Source organism: Silurus meridionalis, chromosome 3, assembly GCF_014805685.1.
Source record: "Silurus meridionalis isolate SWU-2019-XX chromosome 3, ASM1480568v1, whole genome shotgun sequence".
Classification (NCBI taxonomy): domain Eukaryota; kingdom Metazoa; phylum Chordata; class Actinopteri; order Siluriformes; family Siluridae; genus Silurus; species Silurus meridionalis.
The window spans coordinates 29474797-29490727 of NC_060886.1; the positions used below are offsets into that span (position 1 = coordinate 29474797).

At 41.0% G+C, this 15931-nt stretch overlaps 1 protein-coding gene across 1 annotated transcript in view; it reads right to left on the reverse strand.

Moving 5' to 3' along the window:
* The window catches only part of cntnap5a (contactin associated protein family member 5a), a 122220-nt gene that overhangs the window by 37703 nt on the left and 68586 nt on the right, over positions 1–15931 (reverse strand). The window contains 6 exon segments of the mRNA XM_046845147.1: positions 5340–5483; positions 7456–7659; positions 7662–7728; positions 10693–10836; positions 11277–11461; positions 12955–13158. Of these exon segments, the coding sequence (XP_046701103.1) occupies positions 5340–5483; positions 7456–7659; positions 7662–7728; positions 10693–10836; positions 11277–11461; positions 12955–13158 (948 nt within the window).

Genomic DNA, 15931 nt, shown 5'->3' on the forward strand with positions numbered 1-15931 from the left:
TTGTGAGCCTCCAACTTGGTAGGCAGGTGTATGAATCCTCCTGCCCACACAGACAGTGTAGTATAGGATATTTTTACTTCTAGCTGGGCAGAATCTCTGCTCAACATCTCTACCCTTTCAAAAAAAAAACAATACCAAAGTACAGAGAAGACAAGCCTTAAAGGTTAGGCCTGCATAGATCTGCTACATAATCACTCTTCGATCACTCTTACTCCCCTGCAACACCATGATTCCAAACATCTCTGTTTGTTTAACAGAACAAGCCTTTATTTGGCTTCCTGTCACGTCTCAGGCACTCATGCTGACACCTAAATTCTCTCCGCATGGCCCGGCTCTCCAGTATGTGCCTGAGCTCCTGATGCTTAACACCTCAAAATATAACCTTTGCTCTTCTCAGTCTGCTCCTCAGATTTGTTCACGCTCCGCAGGTGACACGGCTTTTTTCTTCTGATGCCCCTAAACTATAGACTGGTTCAGGCTGTTCAGGTTCAATGCATCCCACCTTAAAGCTCTAGTGTTGGCAAAAGTATTGGGACACCCACATTTTCCACCCCATATGTGGTTCTTTCCCCAATAGTATTACCAAAAAATCGTGGTTTCTTCTAACGTTTCCGACTCAACAACACACTAAGGACATGTATGTATCCATTTCCTCTGTCGTTGATGTTCTCCTGCTTTTTTACCATCTCCCAAGGTGGAGAAAACTCCAATTTGTTTGCATGAATAAGAAAATATAAAAAAAAAAGAAATGGTGTTTTTCACACAATGAAGACCTTAAGCAAGCCGGGAGGCAGGGTTGCCAGATCTTAGCAAAAATGTCCCTACAATATAATACAAGGGCATTGTAATACATCATACAACAGAAATTGCCTTGTACAGTACATCATACCTGTTTTACACTTTTTTCTTTGTGTGCTCTGTTCATAGGGATTGTTTTTTTTTTTTGTAACTAGCAAAAAATGTGTAATAAAGGTACCCAATTTTTTTACAACCAAATGTGGTTCTTTATCCAAAAGTATTACCACAAATCCATGGGTTCTTCACCTCATTTGTGGATGACCCCAAATCTCCACAAGAACAGTCCAAAAAGGTCAGGTGGAGCATCTTCCAAAAGAGTGGAGGTTCTTATGTGGAACATTATGTATGAATCTTATAGTAAGGCGTCCAAAAACTTTTGGAAGTCTACTTTAATTATCCACGAAAGCTAAAACAGTATGAATAAGCATATATATACATATAGTCCATAAAAAAAGCTACTCTTGAGACAAAAACTTTTGCCCTATAATCACATGACCCTGACAGAGAACAGTTATTCCCTTAAGTCAGAACAAGCTCCATCTAAGGGATGTCAAAGGACACACTTTCAAGGACAGAACGTTCACATTATAATTGTATTTTTCTTTTACAACAAAGACAGTTCGAAAGGGGGAACAAAGTAGGTCATGTGTGTCGAACTGAAACGATCCGGCGTCTCGACACGGCGGTTTCGCACCTATCGGTCTTCCGCGACTCGGCGGGTGTGAATCGCACCTACGGGTGTATAAACGCCAATGCACTTTCTCACCATCAGGAGGACCGATATAGATCATAGAAGTCCACTCTGCGTTCGCACCACACGAGGAACATGCATTGTACCACTCGGTGTCAGATGTTTCAAATAGCAGGAGTTTCTCGTACTTTGTTTCCGCTCGTGTTGCGTATCAGTAAAGCCGACCTGATAATCCATTACATTAATCCCTGGTATGAAGCAGCGATAGGATTCTATCCAAGAACACAGATAAGCAAAGACAGGTTTTGTCATAACATCTAAAAAAAAAAAAAAAAAGTCTTATCCGCTATGCATTTTTGCATCTTCCATAACTGATCACTGCACTACTGTATATTTCACCCAAATCTATTCTGTGTATCATACAGCATTCATACTCAGTGCGTAACTATATCATGTCATTTGAGTGTCATCTCCAAGTAGAGGAATACATGTGTGTGTGTGTGTGTGTGTGTGTGTGTGTGTGTGTGTGTGTGTATATATATATATATATATATATATATATATATATATATATATAATGTATATAAAATTAAGGGGAAGAAATGCAAAACGTAAGATTTTTTACGTTTTTTATTAACGCATTTTTATATATATATATTTGTGAAAATCAAAAGTTGACATTCAAAAAATACAATTTGGTCCCTTTCACGAATCGGACTTTTGAAAGAAAAGCCGTACATCGTGAGAAAAGGTCGACCCAAACAGTTGTTGAGTTGTTGATCTTTTTTCTTTTTTGTTTACGTGTAAAACTTTTGCGTGAAAAGCACACAATTTGCCTTCGTTTCAAATCCCCAGGAAAAAATGCACTCGTCGAGGTTAATATGCAGTTGTGGCTCCAGTGAAGGAGAGTTCATTGAGTTTCCTGCTGTAGTAATAAAATTCATTCTCACTGTATGAGATTTCTGTGTTCTACTACATTTCTCTAGAATATTGATGCTTTCTAGAGCCGTGGCCTCGTAATGAATATATTAAGAGGCGGATTGATTTAGACACCACTGAAGGCCTGGGTGTGAAGTGCACAGCTTAACACTTTTAATAATTAGACAATGGACTGAAATAATGCATTTTACTTTTGCATTTATACTTCAAATTTTTTCTTTATGCCCTTTTTTTTTTTTTTATTCCCATTAACAAATTCAATTTGAGGTCCTTGGCAATATATTACTCCTATCAATAATCCTATTAAATAAACACTAAAAGCATTTATTTTACACTCCAGTAACATATCAGGCAAAAAAAAAAAAAACAATGTCTTCTTTAAAGAGCACCTTCATTAATTCATGCTCTAGGCCTGAAAGTAATTACGGCCCGAAAAAACGCGAGCTGAGAAGAACCGCTTGAATAAATGGTGCTATTTTGTGTCGGCTTTTTCTTCTCTTTTTTTTGCTTCTAACATCTGACATTTCCATCGACTTTAAGTGATCAGCCTCCAGGGGTCCCACTTAATACTCCCAACCCTGTGGGGAATGTCTGCTTATCTTGCGCTTATGCTTTGGTGTTTTAGATTCAAGGAAAGTCTATATTAATGGAGATGTGTGTGATATTACCGCTCAGCTGGGAGATGCTGCTTGAGGTTTTTTTTTTTTAAGTATGTCAAGTCGACATAGAAATCTGCACGGTCAGGAGGGTGATTGATACGACGTGCATCCGAGTTCATTTTGAGTGTAATAAACTGTTTATAGTAGTGATCCTTCGTTAGAAATAAATGGAGCTTCTTTAAACGTAAAAAATAAAATGCACTCTTAACACTAATATTAATATGAAAAAGGGCCAAAAGTCGAACTTTGGGGATCCACAGCAACATGCACTGATCTTATTTATACAGCTGAGCAGTCACGGGTGAGGAGGCCTTTCTCAAGGGCCCAGCTTGGCTGTGCTGGGATTTGAACTCATGCCATTCTGATCAGAAGTCCAACATCTCAATTATTGATCTATTACTTTCCTGACCATGATCAGATATTTCATGTCTTTATTGAGAACAACCATAACAACCTGAGAAAAGGATGTGAACCCTTGTGTTTTCATGGAGCTGACTCAGAGGTATGGTCATGGGGGGTGTTGGTTAAGTGCCTTAGTGGTTAAGGCATTGGACTTTGTATCTGAAGGTCATGAGTTCAAATCCCACCCACACCAAGCTGCCCCTCCTGGATCCCCTGAGCAAGGCCCCTTAACCCCATGGCTGTTCGGTTGTATAAATAAAATGCTAGTCGCTTTGCATAAGAGCATCTGCTAAATGCTGTACATGTGAATTTCGCAGTTTTCGGGGTCACCTGGTTCAAGCAAAAGGGACAATTTCATGCGACCACATCCGAAGACGTCCGATACAATCGTGCGCCTTCGACTTTATGGGTACAGTTTGTGGAAGAACCACATGTAAACACATCAGAGAGGAGAATTAGCATCCCTATGTTTTCAAAGTCGCATTGTCTTACGACCGCCAGTTCGAGCTTTTTCAGATTCTGCCTTTCAGAAAAGAATTTCATAAAATCCAAACCTCTGAGAAATCCACCGGCATTTCGCTCGATGTACGATAACAACGATGTTTTATGAAATACAGATAAAAAAAAAGCAGCATTACAATCTTATCTGATTTACACCGAAAAGTATTCTCGAAAAGGGTTCAACGACGATGACGATAATGATGATGTCGTCTTGTGGCGCTCGCTATCGAATTCTTTATGGCTCTGTTGACCTTTCTCTCAATCCCCCCCTCCTCCTCCTTTTTTTCCTCCTTTCTTTCTTTCATTTTTTTTTCTTCAAGAGAAACACTGCAGTTGTGATATTTAATGCCCTCGCTGTATCGCATCGGCGCTGCGTCTGTCTCTGCCGCAGTCGCGTCGTCTCGCACGCACGCACGCTGCAGGATTTTGGGTCGTATCTCTGTCCCTGCGCTTTACTGCGAAACGGGTCATATATTTACGACGATCTCCGTTAATATTGGCACCCTCGGCTGTGGAAATCGTCTGTACTGATATTCTCAAAGATACTCTGCTTCTCAAAGGAACATTTTCATTGCATTGCTTTTTTTTTAATAGTCATTTCCTCTTTTGTAAAGCTCAGAAACCTATTGTTGTAGATCACAGCTGTATTTTTTTGGTCTTGGACCAATTTCTTGAAATTTGGAGTAAGTGTTACCTCGTATTTATTCCCCTTTGAAAAATTTTTTTTTCTGGTCCTAGTCACCCAGAGGAACAGGAAGGAAGGAATTTCAATGGTTAAAGCTCTGAGTTAATGATCAGAAGCTGGACCTGCTGGGCCCTTAATCGAGGCCCTTAATCATTCTTGCTCCAAATGTGCTCAAAAGTTTGTGGACACAGCATTAGATTGCTATGTGCTTCTTTTTGAACTTCCTATTCCATATTTAGTCCCCATTTGCGCTTATAAAAAGCTCCTCTCTCCTGGGAAGATGTTCCACTGGATATTTTTGGAGGTTTGTGCTCATTCATGAGGTAATTTCAGCTTCAGATACCGAAATAGGTGAGGAGATCTATAGCAGGAGATCTTCTACAAAAACCCATATCTTCATGGAGCTGGCTTTGTGGACAGGTGCATTGTCATGCTGGAACAGGTTTTGGGTCTTATAATTTAAAAGAAGGAAAAATTTCATGTGCTCCTCAGACTTTGTGGGAACAGTTTGGGAAAGAACCGTACCTGGTCGGAGAAGTCAGGTGTCCAAACAAGTTCGGCCAACGAGAGTTCTTTAGAAAGTGTCAAATATTGAGTGCAAGTATTGTCTAATATCTGAATAATGTTGATTTCATCTCTGTTTTTTGTTTTGTTTTGTTCTCACCACCAAAGTAGTAACTGTCCCTTGGTTCGAGGTAGTCCTCCAGCTGGATGGTGGAAGCTGGCTCATTATCCAGCGTCATGATGATCTGCAGACCTCTGCTGCTGAGGCTCACCGAGTGCCACAGACCATCGTTCACACGTTGACCTGCAAAGACGGTAGAACGGTTACACGACTCACGGTCACAGTTCGCCCAAACGACAACGAGGAAAAGGAGAAAGTGAGGTTTTTTTTTAACTGTTAGAAGTGTAAAGTGCATCAGATTAAATAATAATAACAACAATAATGAAAAACGATTGATGCTACTACTATTACATAATAATACTACTGATGATGAAGATACGATGGTGATGGTGGTGAGGATGCTTATGATGCTAATACTCCTAATTTTTTAATTACAATTAAATATTAATAATAAATAATTAATACAAAAATTGTTTTACTATTATAAAATAATTGCAATTAAAAAATATTTAATAGTTTACTAGATTTATTATTATTAATCATTAATAATGATAATGATAATAATAATAATAATAATAATAATAATAATAATAATACAGATGATACACTGGTTTTACAGCACTGCAACCCAACACACAAACAAACCCCTCCCTCCCCACCCCCCCAAAAAAAACCTTTGCTCAATTTGATTTAATTAAGTCCAGCCATTACACATGAAGGGCGCCCAAGCTGTGTGTGGCTGCTGTGTGTCGGTGGTCCCCCCTGTGCCAGCCATCTGCTTAGTGTTTGACTGTGATCGTTCGCTTGCGCCTCGACTAAGATCACCCTCACCGTACCTCCATTTCCTGTTGACCGTAATTACAGAGCGCTCTGAATTTCACAGAAAATTCCCATGACACCGCAAAAAAAGGAAAAAGAATCTGATGAGCCCCAAAAAAAGGCAACAGATGGAGATTTTTTTTATTTGATTTATTTTTTCTTATGAAAGCACTGCGCTTCACCGCTGGGTTGAAAAACGCGTCTGTGTGTGTCTGTATGCATGCGTGTGACATGCTAATCCTGTTTGGCTGGGCTGCCATGACCATACGTTCCTCACATTCATCTTAGGAGGAAGAAAAAGAAAGAAACCTGGGCTGCTGCCTGGCTTTGTGAACTGACTGATAAGCCAGAAAGTACGTGATTTGCTTTTTTTTTTTTGTAATCGTAATAAAGTACAGGCACGAAAGCACTTTCAGAGATTCAGGTCATGTTTGAGAAGAAGTTCAAGAAAAAAAAAAAGCGTATTTATACTTCTGATCCTCGTGCAAGTATGATTGGCAAGGCCGAGAGTTTTTTTTCTTTTCTTTTCAATTAGGCCGCCTCAGAGCCAGGGCACACGGGGTTAAGATCAGCACCGGCGCTGTTTAATCTCAATGACGGTTTCGATGTCAGCGCGTAGATTGTTTAATATTAAAATCCCCCCCTTTACGTCCGAACGTGTGCAGCCTCTGCAAAGCCAGTGTCAACCGAAGTGATGGGCGATTTGCATTATTCTAATACGCAAAACGGCGAGCGCTGAATCCGATCCAGTTTTATGTAATTCAAGGATCTTTATTCTGCCTTAAAGGAGGAGAGAAGAAGAGGGAATGAAAAAAATCTGGAAAAGAAAAAATGGATGATTATATGTCATCCACTTTTCTGGGAAGATTCAGTAGATTCTGGAGTGGGCAAGTGTGTTAGTAAAGTCAGGTACTGATGTTTCAATAGGTTTTAGAGATCTTTAGCAGAAGATCTTCCACTCCAGCCCATATATTCATAGAGCTGGCTTTATGTACAAGAGGCATTATCATGTCTGGAACAATAGTCCACGTGAAGGGAACATTTCCATCTCCTGCTTCCACTAGATTGTGGAGTGTGCTTTGGGAGAGCTCTGTAGCAGGAGATCTTCCACTTCAACCCATGCGAACCAGATCATCAGCCATCACAGCCTTGGTGTGTCTCCTAGTTCGAGTGGAGGGAAAATGTCATACCGTCTTGTGCTATTGTGCACCTCCGATTTTATGGTGTCAGTTTACATACAGCTGGAAGGTTTGGGTGTCCCAATACTTTTGGCGACACACAGTCCTGGAAACAGAAACATGCAACGTATTAATGAACCGGCGACTCGTTCGCTTACCGATCGACACTTCCAGCGTTTTGAGGTCCGAGGCGTGGTGCGTGAGCCGGAGCCGGCCGCTGTCGATGTGAAGTAACAGGTAATGCTGTTCCGGGTCGGACGCCAGCCGGCTGGACAGCAGCAGGCCGTCGGGATTCCAGGTTCGGAACTGCAGGCGCACCGAGAGCCTGTCTGGAGAGTGAGATGGAGCTGGAAAGGACAGAAGCTGCTGCTCGAGCTCAGGAAGGTAACGGCCACCAGCTGCGGCTCCGAGCACGAAAAGGTCACATTTCCCTGAGGCAGAAAGAGAGCCAAGTGGCATGTCAGATTAGACGCCGACGGGGGGACGGCGGAAAAGGACAGCGGGGCGAAAGTCGGCCGTATTTGTCGGCATCAATCATTTTAGCGATCGTTTTATTTTTTGAAACTTGAGTTCAGGTGGTTTTTTTTCTAATGAATAATAATTATTATAATAATATTAACAACTCTGAATAAATGGAGAGTCGTGCATTACACAATACTGATGGAACAACCGAACTGTGGATTATACTGTTATACAATGGTAACCCACCAGTATCGATAAGTTAAAGCTTTTGTCGGTGCTTTCCAGTGAGAAATTTCAGGGAAAAAGAATTCTGCATATTTCTGTTATGTTGCTCAGTAGCTCCTAGTTTTATAACCACAAATGAGACTGTAGAAAGAACATTACTCATAATATTACATTCCAGTGCTCATGTTAGTTCTCACTCTCCAGTGTTCTGTATTGTGTAAAGACTATAATCACACTCTTGATGTCACCCAAATGAGGATGGGTTCCCCTTTTGAGTCTGGTTCCTCTCAAGGTTTCTTCCTCATAACATCTAAAGGAGTTTTTTCTTGCCACAGTCACCATGGCTGCTCATCAGGGATAAATACACATCATTCACCTTGACTGTTGATTTCTGTAAAGCTGCTTTGAGACAATGTCTGTTGTAAAAAGTGCTATAGAAATAAACTTGACTTATGTACGGGTTTAGAATTCATTCTCAATCTCAATAATTATGAGAGAGAGAGAGAGAGAGAGAGAGAGTGCACATGCTTTACACTTCTACTTATAATAAAGCTGTTTTTACTCCTGGTGCTGATTTTTCATTAACATTTTAACGTTGCGTTTCTACTGGTAAGGTTCAGCGATCATAAAAGATAAAAGGCCATAAAAGTTAACGATGCGATGCAACGATTTCAAAAAAGTGTGCACTGGATACACTTTCCGTAAAAACAAATACGTAACTATGACAACACTAAGGACACCGAAGCGTGTCCTGAGAGTCACATAGAATACAGATTAACATGGCAGAGGTAGAGCTGCATCTTCCTGCAGACACAACAGGAAAAAAAACATCTGGATTTATTTCCTTTCGATTTTTTTGTTTGTGAAAGGGCCATGCGTTAGAAGTCAGAAGGCACGTAAGTACGTTGATGGTTTGCTGTCCGAACTGAAGAAATATTGTTGAAATGTTGAATCGAACCGAAAACTGATCGCACTGCATCGTAATAGCGGGAATTTGCATCGTATCGGTAGTTGCTTCATATGTGTCTTTAAAGTATCATATCGTTGGCTACGCATCATGATGCGAATCGCATCGGCATCAGATATGGAGATGCGCATCCTTAGTTTCTACTAATGATGAAGCTTTTGGTGTTGAATCCTGGTGCTGATTTATCGATATATTTCCTATTTGAATGATCAGATTTTTTACATCAAATTCGTCTTGCGCCCCCATAAGTTCATTCAGAAATCTTTCCAATAGCTTCCTCATTCTTTGTGGAACTGTGGTGCACTATATGGACAAAAGTATTGGCACAGCTGACTTTTCCAGCCATACAAGAACCTGTTCCAAGATGTCGCCAAACGTCCCCAAATTAGGCTCCACGAAGATCTGCTTTCTATATTTTGAACTGGAAGATCACCTTAGATCATAGCTCCAACACTATCGAACACCGTGAACGCCTGCCTGCACCCTAGGCCTCCTCACCTCACCTACTTTTCATACCTAACTTTTCTAACGCCCTTGTGTCTGAATGAGGGCAAATCTCTACAAAATCTAGTGGAACATCTTCCCAAAAGAGTGGAAAGTATTATAACAGCAAATAAGGACTAGATGTGAAATGGGACGTTTGAGAAGCATTAGCATCTTATGGTCAATTGAACTTTTGTCCATATAGTGTGGGAAACATGACTGTTTTATAGCTTTGATTTTGTGGTGGTCTAGTGGTTAGGATGCGGCGCTCTCACCGCTGTGGCCCGGGTTTGATCCCCGGTCAGGGAAACAACCCCAGCCACTCTTAGTGCCGGTCCAAAGCCCGGATAAATGGGGAGGGTTGCGTTAGGAAGGGCATCCAGCGTAAAAACATGTGCCAAATCAAACATGCGGATGGTCCCCTGTGGCGACCCCTAACGGGAGAAGCCGAAAGAAAGTTATTTTATAATTAACTAAAAGCCACGGCAATTCGAGAATCCACAAAAACATCCAAGTTAAAGGATCTCAGAACAGCTGGAAGAGAAAACGGAAAAAACGCGTTTGGGATGTTCGGAGAGGATGGACCAGCGTCATGGCGGAGGGCAGGTGGTCTGTATAAATGTCAGCGCCACTGCTCTGCTGTGAGCATATCCACAGGACACGAGCTCACATAAGCGTGAAAAGGTTAGCGGTACCTCATTGATCCCAGATCAGGGAACTACAACCTCAAAGGACCTGCTTGCTCACGAGACCTGCCAATTCGACCAGTATTTTACTCACTTTCTCTTTTTTTTCCTCTTTCTTTTTTGTGTCTGAAAATGACTTAACTAGCTTGTCCGCTTAACCGCGAAATCCAGACACGCGGTTTTGACGTTCTCCTGACTGACAGTAGAGCGTAATTACCGTATGAATATGGCGGTCTGAACGAGCCGATCACGTTATTGTTAAAGTCACCGGTAAAATTTACATCAGAAGGATGTTAAGTGAATGGGGATCGGGCGATTATAAAAGCGGCCATTTTCGCAAAATTGCTCGCAAAACACGGACGTGCGGACAATTTGCTACGAGAGAACAGTCTCTTGCTCTTTGGAGTCACGGAGAATCCAGACTAATTGCCGGTTGCCATGGTGAAAATGAATCCTGATGGCGATAATTGTATTCAAAATATAGTCAAATCGCTCAGTCCCCTCCCCCCCACATTATTTAACATACTGTAGCTCTCTGGTTCGAATAAGTTTGAACATCATACGTTCCTTACCACTGTGTATATCTGAGGCTTGCGTCGCTTGGCGAGATCGATGACGTTCACGCCGTTGTAGTAGAGGTTCTCCAGGCAGCCGTGAAAGTTCCGTCTGAGGAACGTTCCGGGCTTTCCGGGGAGTGGGATCCCACCAAAGCTGAGCTTTGAGGACAAAAATTCAGACTGATCCATCACATCTATCACATTGTGCATAAGTGTATAAACAAAAGTTGAACATCTTGATCTCATGACTGAGCTGTCAATTTGTCGGTCAGTTCATGCGTCTGTCCAACCGTCTGCCTGTCTGTCCAACCGTCTGTTTACCTACTGTATCTGTCTGTCCATCTATCCATCCGTCCATCTACCTGACTGATAGATCTTCTCTCTATCCAGATTTGAATAGTTTTTACTTGTAATAAATCTGAAACCTGACATACTAAATATCCAGGTGGTAGATTTAGATTTTTATTTTTACTGAATAATTCTGTAGATAATGTTCCAACATCAGCAAAAGTACAGTTTGCTCTTTTTTTTTCTTTTGCCTGGCATCGGCTTCACTCCTGCAAAGGAAAAGAAATAAAAGCAAGAACAAGGAAAGCTACCTCATAGTCGACCTCCAGAGAGTCTCCGTCCCCTTTGGTCCTGAAATGCTGTGTGTGTCGGTCCAAGGTGAAGTTGACCTGCTTGTTAAAGCGTTCGATGAGCACCGAGTGCCAGTGCTGGTCATCGAGCAGACTGCCCAGTGTGACCACCATACGGCCGCTGCTCGACCTCACCCGGGTATCATCTGACACACAGAAAGATGGATGCGAGAAACAGGACAGCACAGGGTCAGGATTTTCCCCCCCAACAGTATTTATACACTATATAGCAAACGTATGTGGACACCCTGAGCAGAAGGTCTGCTTTGTGAACACATCTAGTCCTCATTAATTCGTGTAATAACCTCCAGTCTTCTGGGAAGAAGTTCCACTAGATTTTGGAATGCTCTTTTTCATTTCTTTTGTGCTCATTCAGCCATAATAGCAAAGTCAGGTTCTGAGGAGGCCTGGGGTGAAATCAGCGTTCCGATTCATCCCAAAGGGGTGAGTTTAGAGCTCTCTTGCGAAAGTTTCTTCCTCATACCATCTAAAGGAGATTTTCCTTGCTATAGTCGCCCCAGGTTTTTGCTCATCAGGCATAAATACACATAATTCACTTATACACAAAAAACACTATAGAAATAATCTTGACATTGAATTTAATCATTTACCAGAATATATATATACGTATTCACAATACATTAAACCTTATGCAGAACTCAACCTGTGTTCACCAGTCCAACAACCCAATCCAGTCTTCACACTGACCATGGTACATGTACAGTATGACCTCTAATGTTGCTGATCTTCCTCGTTTGTTCCGAGTATATTTTTATTTAAGGCATAAGGTATCAGTCGCTCCCCAGCCAAGTGTGACGCGACACACACACTCACACACATATCTCTATCCGCAGCTAATTGCGGCGTTCTCCTCCGAAATAGCGGAGCCATTATCTCGTTTTTTTTTTTCTCGAGAGCCACGAATCTATAATTGCAGCGCAAATTTCACAACAGTATTGACACAGCATGAAAGCCGAGACTTTATTTGATTTAGAGGGGAAAAAATGCATAATAAACTGTGAAAATCAGCAAAAAAAGAAAACAGCTTGAAAAGGGGTTTTCGACCTAAAAATAAGGGTTTTAAACCATTTCTATATAATCTCCATGTGATGTCTAAAATAAAGTATCTAGAGTATTTAGAGATATATGGAGAGAGAGAGAGAGAGAGAGAGAGAGAGACTTTGGAACCCTAATTTAGATTTATGATTATGCTGGAAAACTAAGAAAACTACAGTTTTGCTACAGGAGTCTAAATATCAACTTTGGCAACCGAAAGCACTAGTAAAAAAAACATTACGAGTTAAAAAATATATATTTTTTTTAAACAATACTTTATTTGCATTAGATTTTCAATAGCAACACCATGTTTGCGATTTTGTTTCTGTCTCTGCCCTGTCTCCGCCCCTGACTCCACCCCTGTCTCCGCCCCTTTGCTGTCCTAGTGTGTGCATCTGTTTCGTGTTGCTCCTTAATTGAATCAAGTCTTAGTTCTTTATATTTCTAGGTTGTAGGATTTTTTTTCTAGATTCTAGTACATTTTGTGAATATTTTAATACTTATTTATGATTTATAATAGATTTGATATCAAAGCTGTGCGATGTTAACATTTTTCTCTGTAATATAACTAGCTACTCCTTACCCAGGTTGATATGTAACGCTAGTCTCCCACGGTGTAGCTCCAGTGTGATATAATCTCCTCTCTGGCCCTCGCCGTGCAGCAGGACGCCCTCGGTCTGGCGGCTCTTGAAGCGCAGCGAGATCACGTCCTTCACCGTGCTCATGGACTTCTGGTTGAACCGGTAGAGCAGAGAGCTTCTGCCATCGAAATCCGCCACATATGATTCTTAGCACAGAGAGAAAATAGGGTTTGGGGTCAATTTGTATTTCATTATCATTCCGTGATTTGTTATACAAACTCCAGAAGCTCTACAAATGTATCAAACAAGGACTAGTCCATTTCAGACCTAGGGTTGATCTTTTTGTATCAGTTGTTTCAGGATTCAGGGAGAGATCCTGTACATAGATGATGCACACAGATACATATTACAATAGTCTTTTTTTTTTTAATTATTATTATTTTATTTATAACTGTCAGGATATAATCCCCCTCCCATGTAATGCAGCTAGTTGGAGTTTTCATAGTACTGGCAACCAAAAAATGCCGAATGGCTCACACTTTTAGGGACTTGCCCCATGCATTTGTTTGTGTAAATTTTCTGCCCCGTCTTTTCATTGGTTCACGTGGTTTCCCATTCACACCTGTCTCTACTTCCACGTCTAATTCACGTGTGTATACGTACCCCGTGTGTTTGCTTTTATCCTACAAATTCTTGGAACTTGGAATATTCCATATGAAGTTCCCATTGACATTTTTCTGGAATGTTGACAAAAATTTTCCGCCCGTTTGCAACCCTGATTGAAAAATAATACAAATTCATAAACAAAAGTGTATTTAAGCCTATACGGAGCAGGTTCTGATGAGCCGCCACTGGAAATCCGTATCGGATATGTTTCCAGTACGACCCAGTAAACCGTTCCTATAGAAACACAGCGCACTGTATATTTACTTACGTGGCCTAGGTTTTACTTCTATGTGAAAGATAATGCTGTCGGAATAAATAATGCAAACGCCAGCGTTGTTTCTGAAGGGCAAAACAAAGACGGAATAGAGGCTTTGAAATGAAGCACAAGAGTAAACTTTGAACATCCCTTTGAAGGGGTTCGAGTTCAAACGCGGATTAAGTCACAACCTGTCAAACACCTCGAAGAGTTCGAGGAGATTTATTTATTTATTTATTTATTTATTGCTTGCAATCATCATATCAGTGTGCTGCTTCGGCAAGGTGACAGGAGGCGAATCGCTAAATGTTGTTATGCACTCAGGCTTATTCTTCATGCCCCCTATGGAATTCCATGGATTTTGGAAAAGGTCTCTGACCGGTGTCTTTTAAACACATAATGAGTTGATATTAGGAATTCTTTCTTAAAGGTACAGGATTTATTTGGGTCTGTGGGAGTTTCTTACAAGCTCGAACCGTGTCTAAAACAGGAAATGCATGAGGCGTTTTACCCTGCTGGTACAGGAAGTGGCATTCTACTAGTGCTTGGGAACTGACTCAAGGAGACACCTGTCACACTGATTTCAGGCTGTTTATCGGCCATTCGAAATGTCAGGATGACGTAAATTCAGCCGTTTTTTTTTTTTTTTTTAGATATCTGCATGGAAGCATAAGAACGTATTAAAAATCGAACGGAATAGCACGCATTATAGAGTTCTTGAAGGAAAATAAAAATATATTCAATAAAAAATTTGTATAAAGCTCAGGGGTTAATGGTCTTTAAAACACGTTATTGATTAAAGCGCGAAGTGTGAAACCAAATAAATGTCTGACACCTTCAAAATGAATCAAGCATTTGCACTATATGGACCATTGTTTGTGGGCACCTGAGCTTCCCATTGCACATTTAGTCCCCATTTGCTGTTAGAATAACCTCCACTCTTCTGGGAAGATGTTCTAAAAGGTCCCAGTACTCTTGTCCATGTAATATATGTATGAAATACCTGAACAAGTTCACAGAGGGGCATTTTCTTTTCCGACAGAAAGAACCTTCACTCTTCTGAGATGTTGTTCCACTAGATTTTGGGTAAAGTGAGAAGGTTTGGGGTCCAGTCAGCCTTCACATTCATTCCGAAGGTGTTTAATAGAGTTGTATAGGAGGAGATCTTTAACACCAATCCATGTAAAGCAGATCTTCATGGACTTGGCTTTGTGCACCGTCATGCTAGAGAAGGTTTGGGTCTCGTGAAGGGAAAATGTAACATCCGACACAAACGATTTTAAAAAGAACCTCATATGGCTTGGAAAGTCAGACACCTCAATACTTATGTCTATAAAGTGTAGAATTATACTCCATGGTCACACACCGCCATCTTGGTTTTCGATTGTGCTGTCGTGACCCGGCTGGCACGGTGACGCTCCAGATCTGGTGAGAATCACAATAGTGAAGGTGTCGCTATTAGCGCTAATCAGAAAAGAAAGAGGTATCATGTTCTAGGGAACTTCTAAGAACACACTGCTTCACTTTGAAAAGTCGATTAACGATCAGGAGGATTTTCCAGAGAAACTTCTTTGAACCACGATTCAAAGCTAGATTTCCAGCAAGATAGGGTTTGAATCGCAATCGCACAATTTTCCACGATCGTTTAGGTTAAAACGCAATTAAGATGTGTACCAGCAGAAGCCTTGGCTGAAAGAAAAACTCAAGAGCCTTGTTTTTTCATGACAGGAAGGCACACGCCGGTTTCGAACGAGCTCGCCATATGTTCATTAGGCGAATGTTTGCAGGTGCACATCTGTACTAGACTGTTAAACTGCATCTCGCTCGCTCAACTGGTCACACCTATGTGCACGAATGGTCACTAAGGCAACAGTAATGAGAGTTTCTTTACTTATATATGATCCATTATACTGTATAATAGTGTCATATAAGTGCTGAAGAAAATAATTGACAAAAGCAGTAAGACATTGATTCTAGAGAGCATCCTGATTCATCCCATACTGTGTTGACTATAGTATTTGAACTCCTGGATTTTTCAGCCATTTTTCTGAATGGAA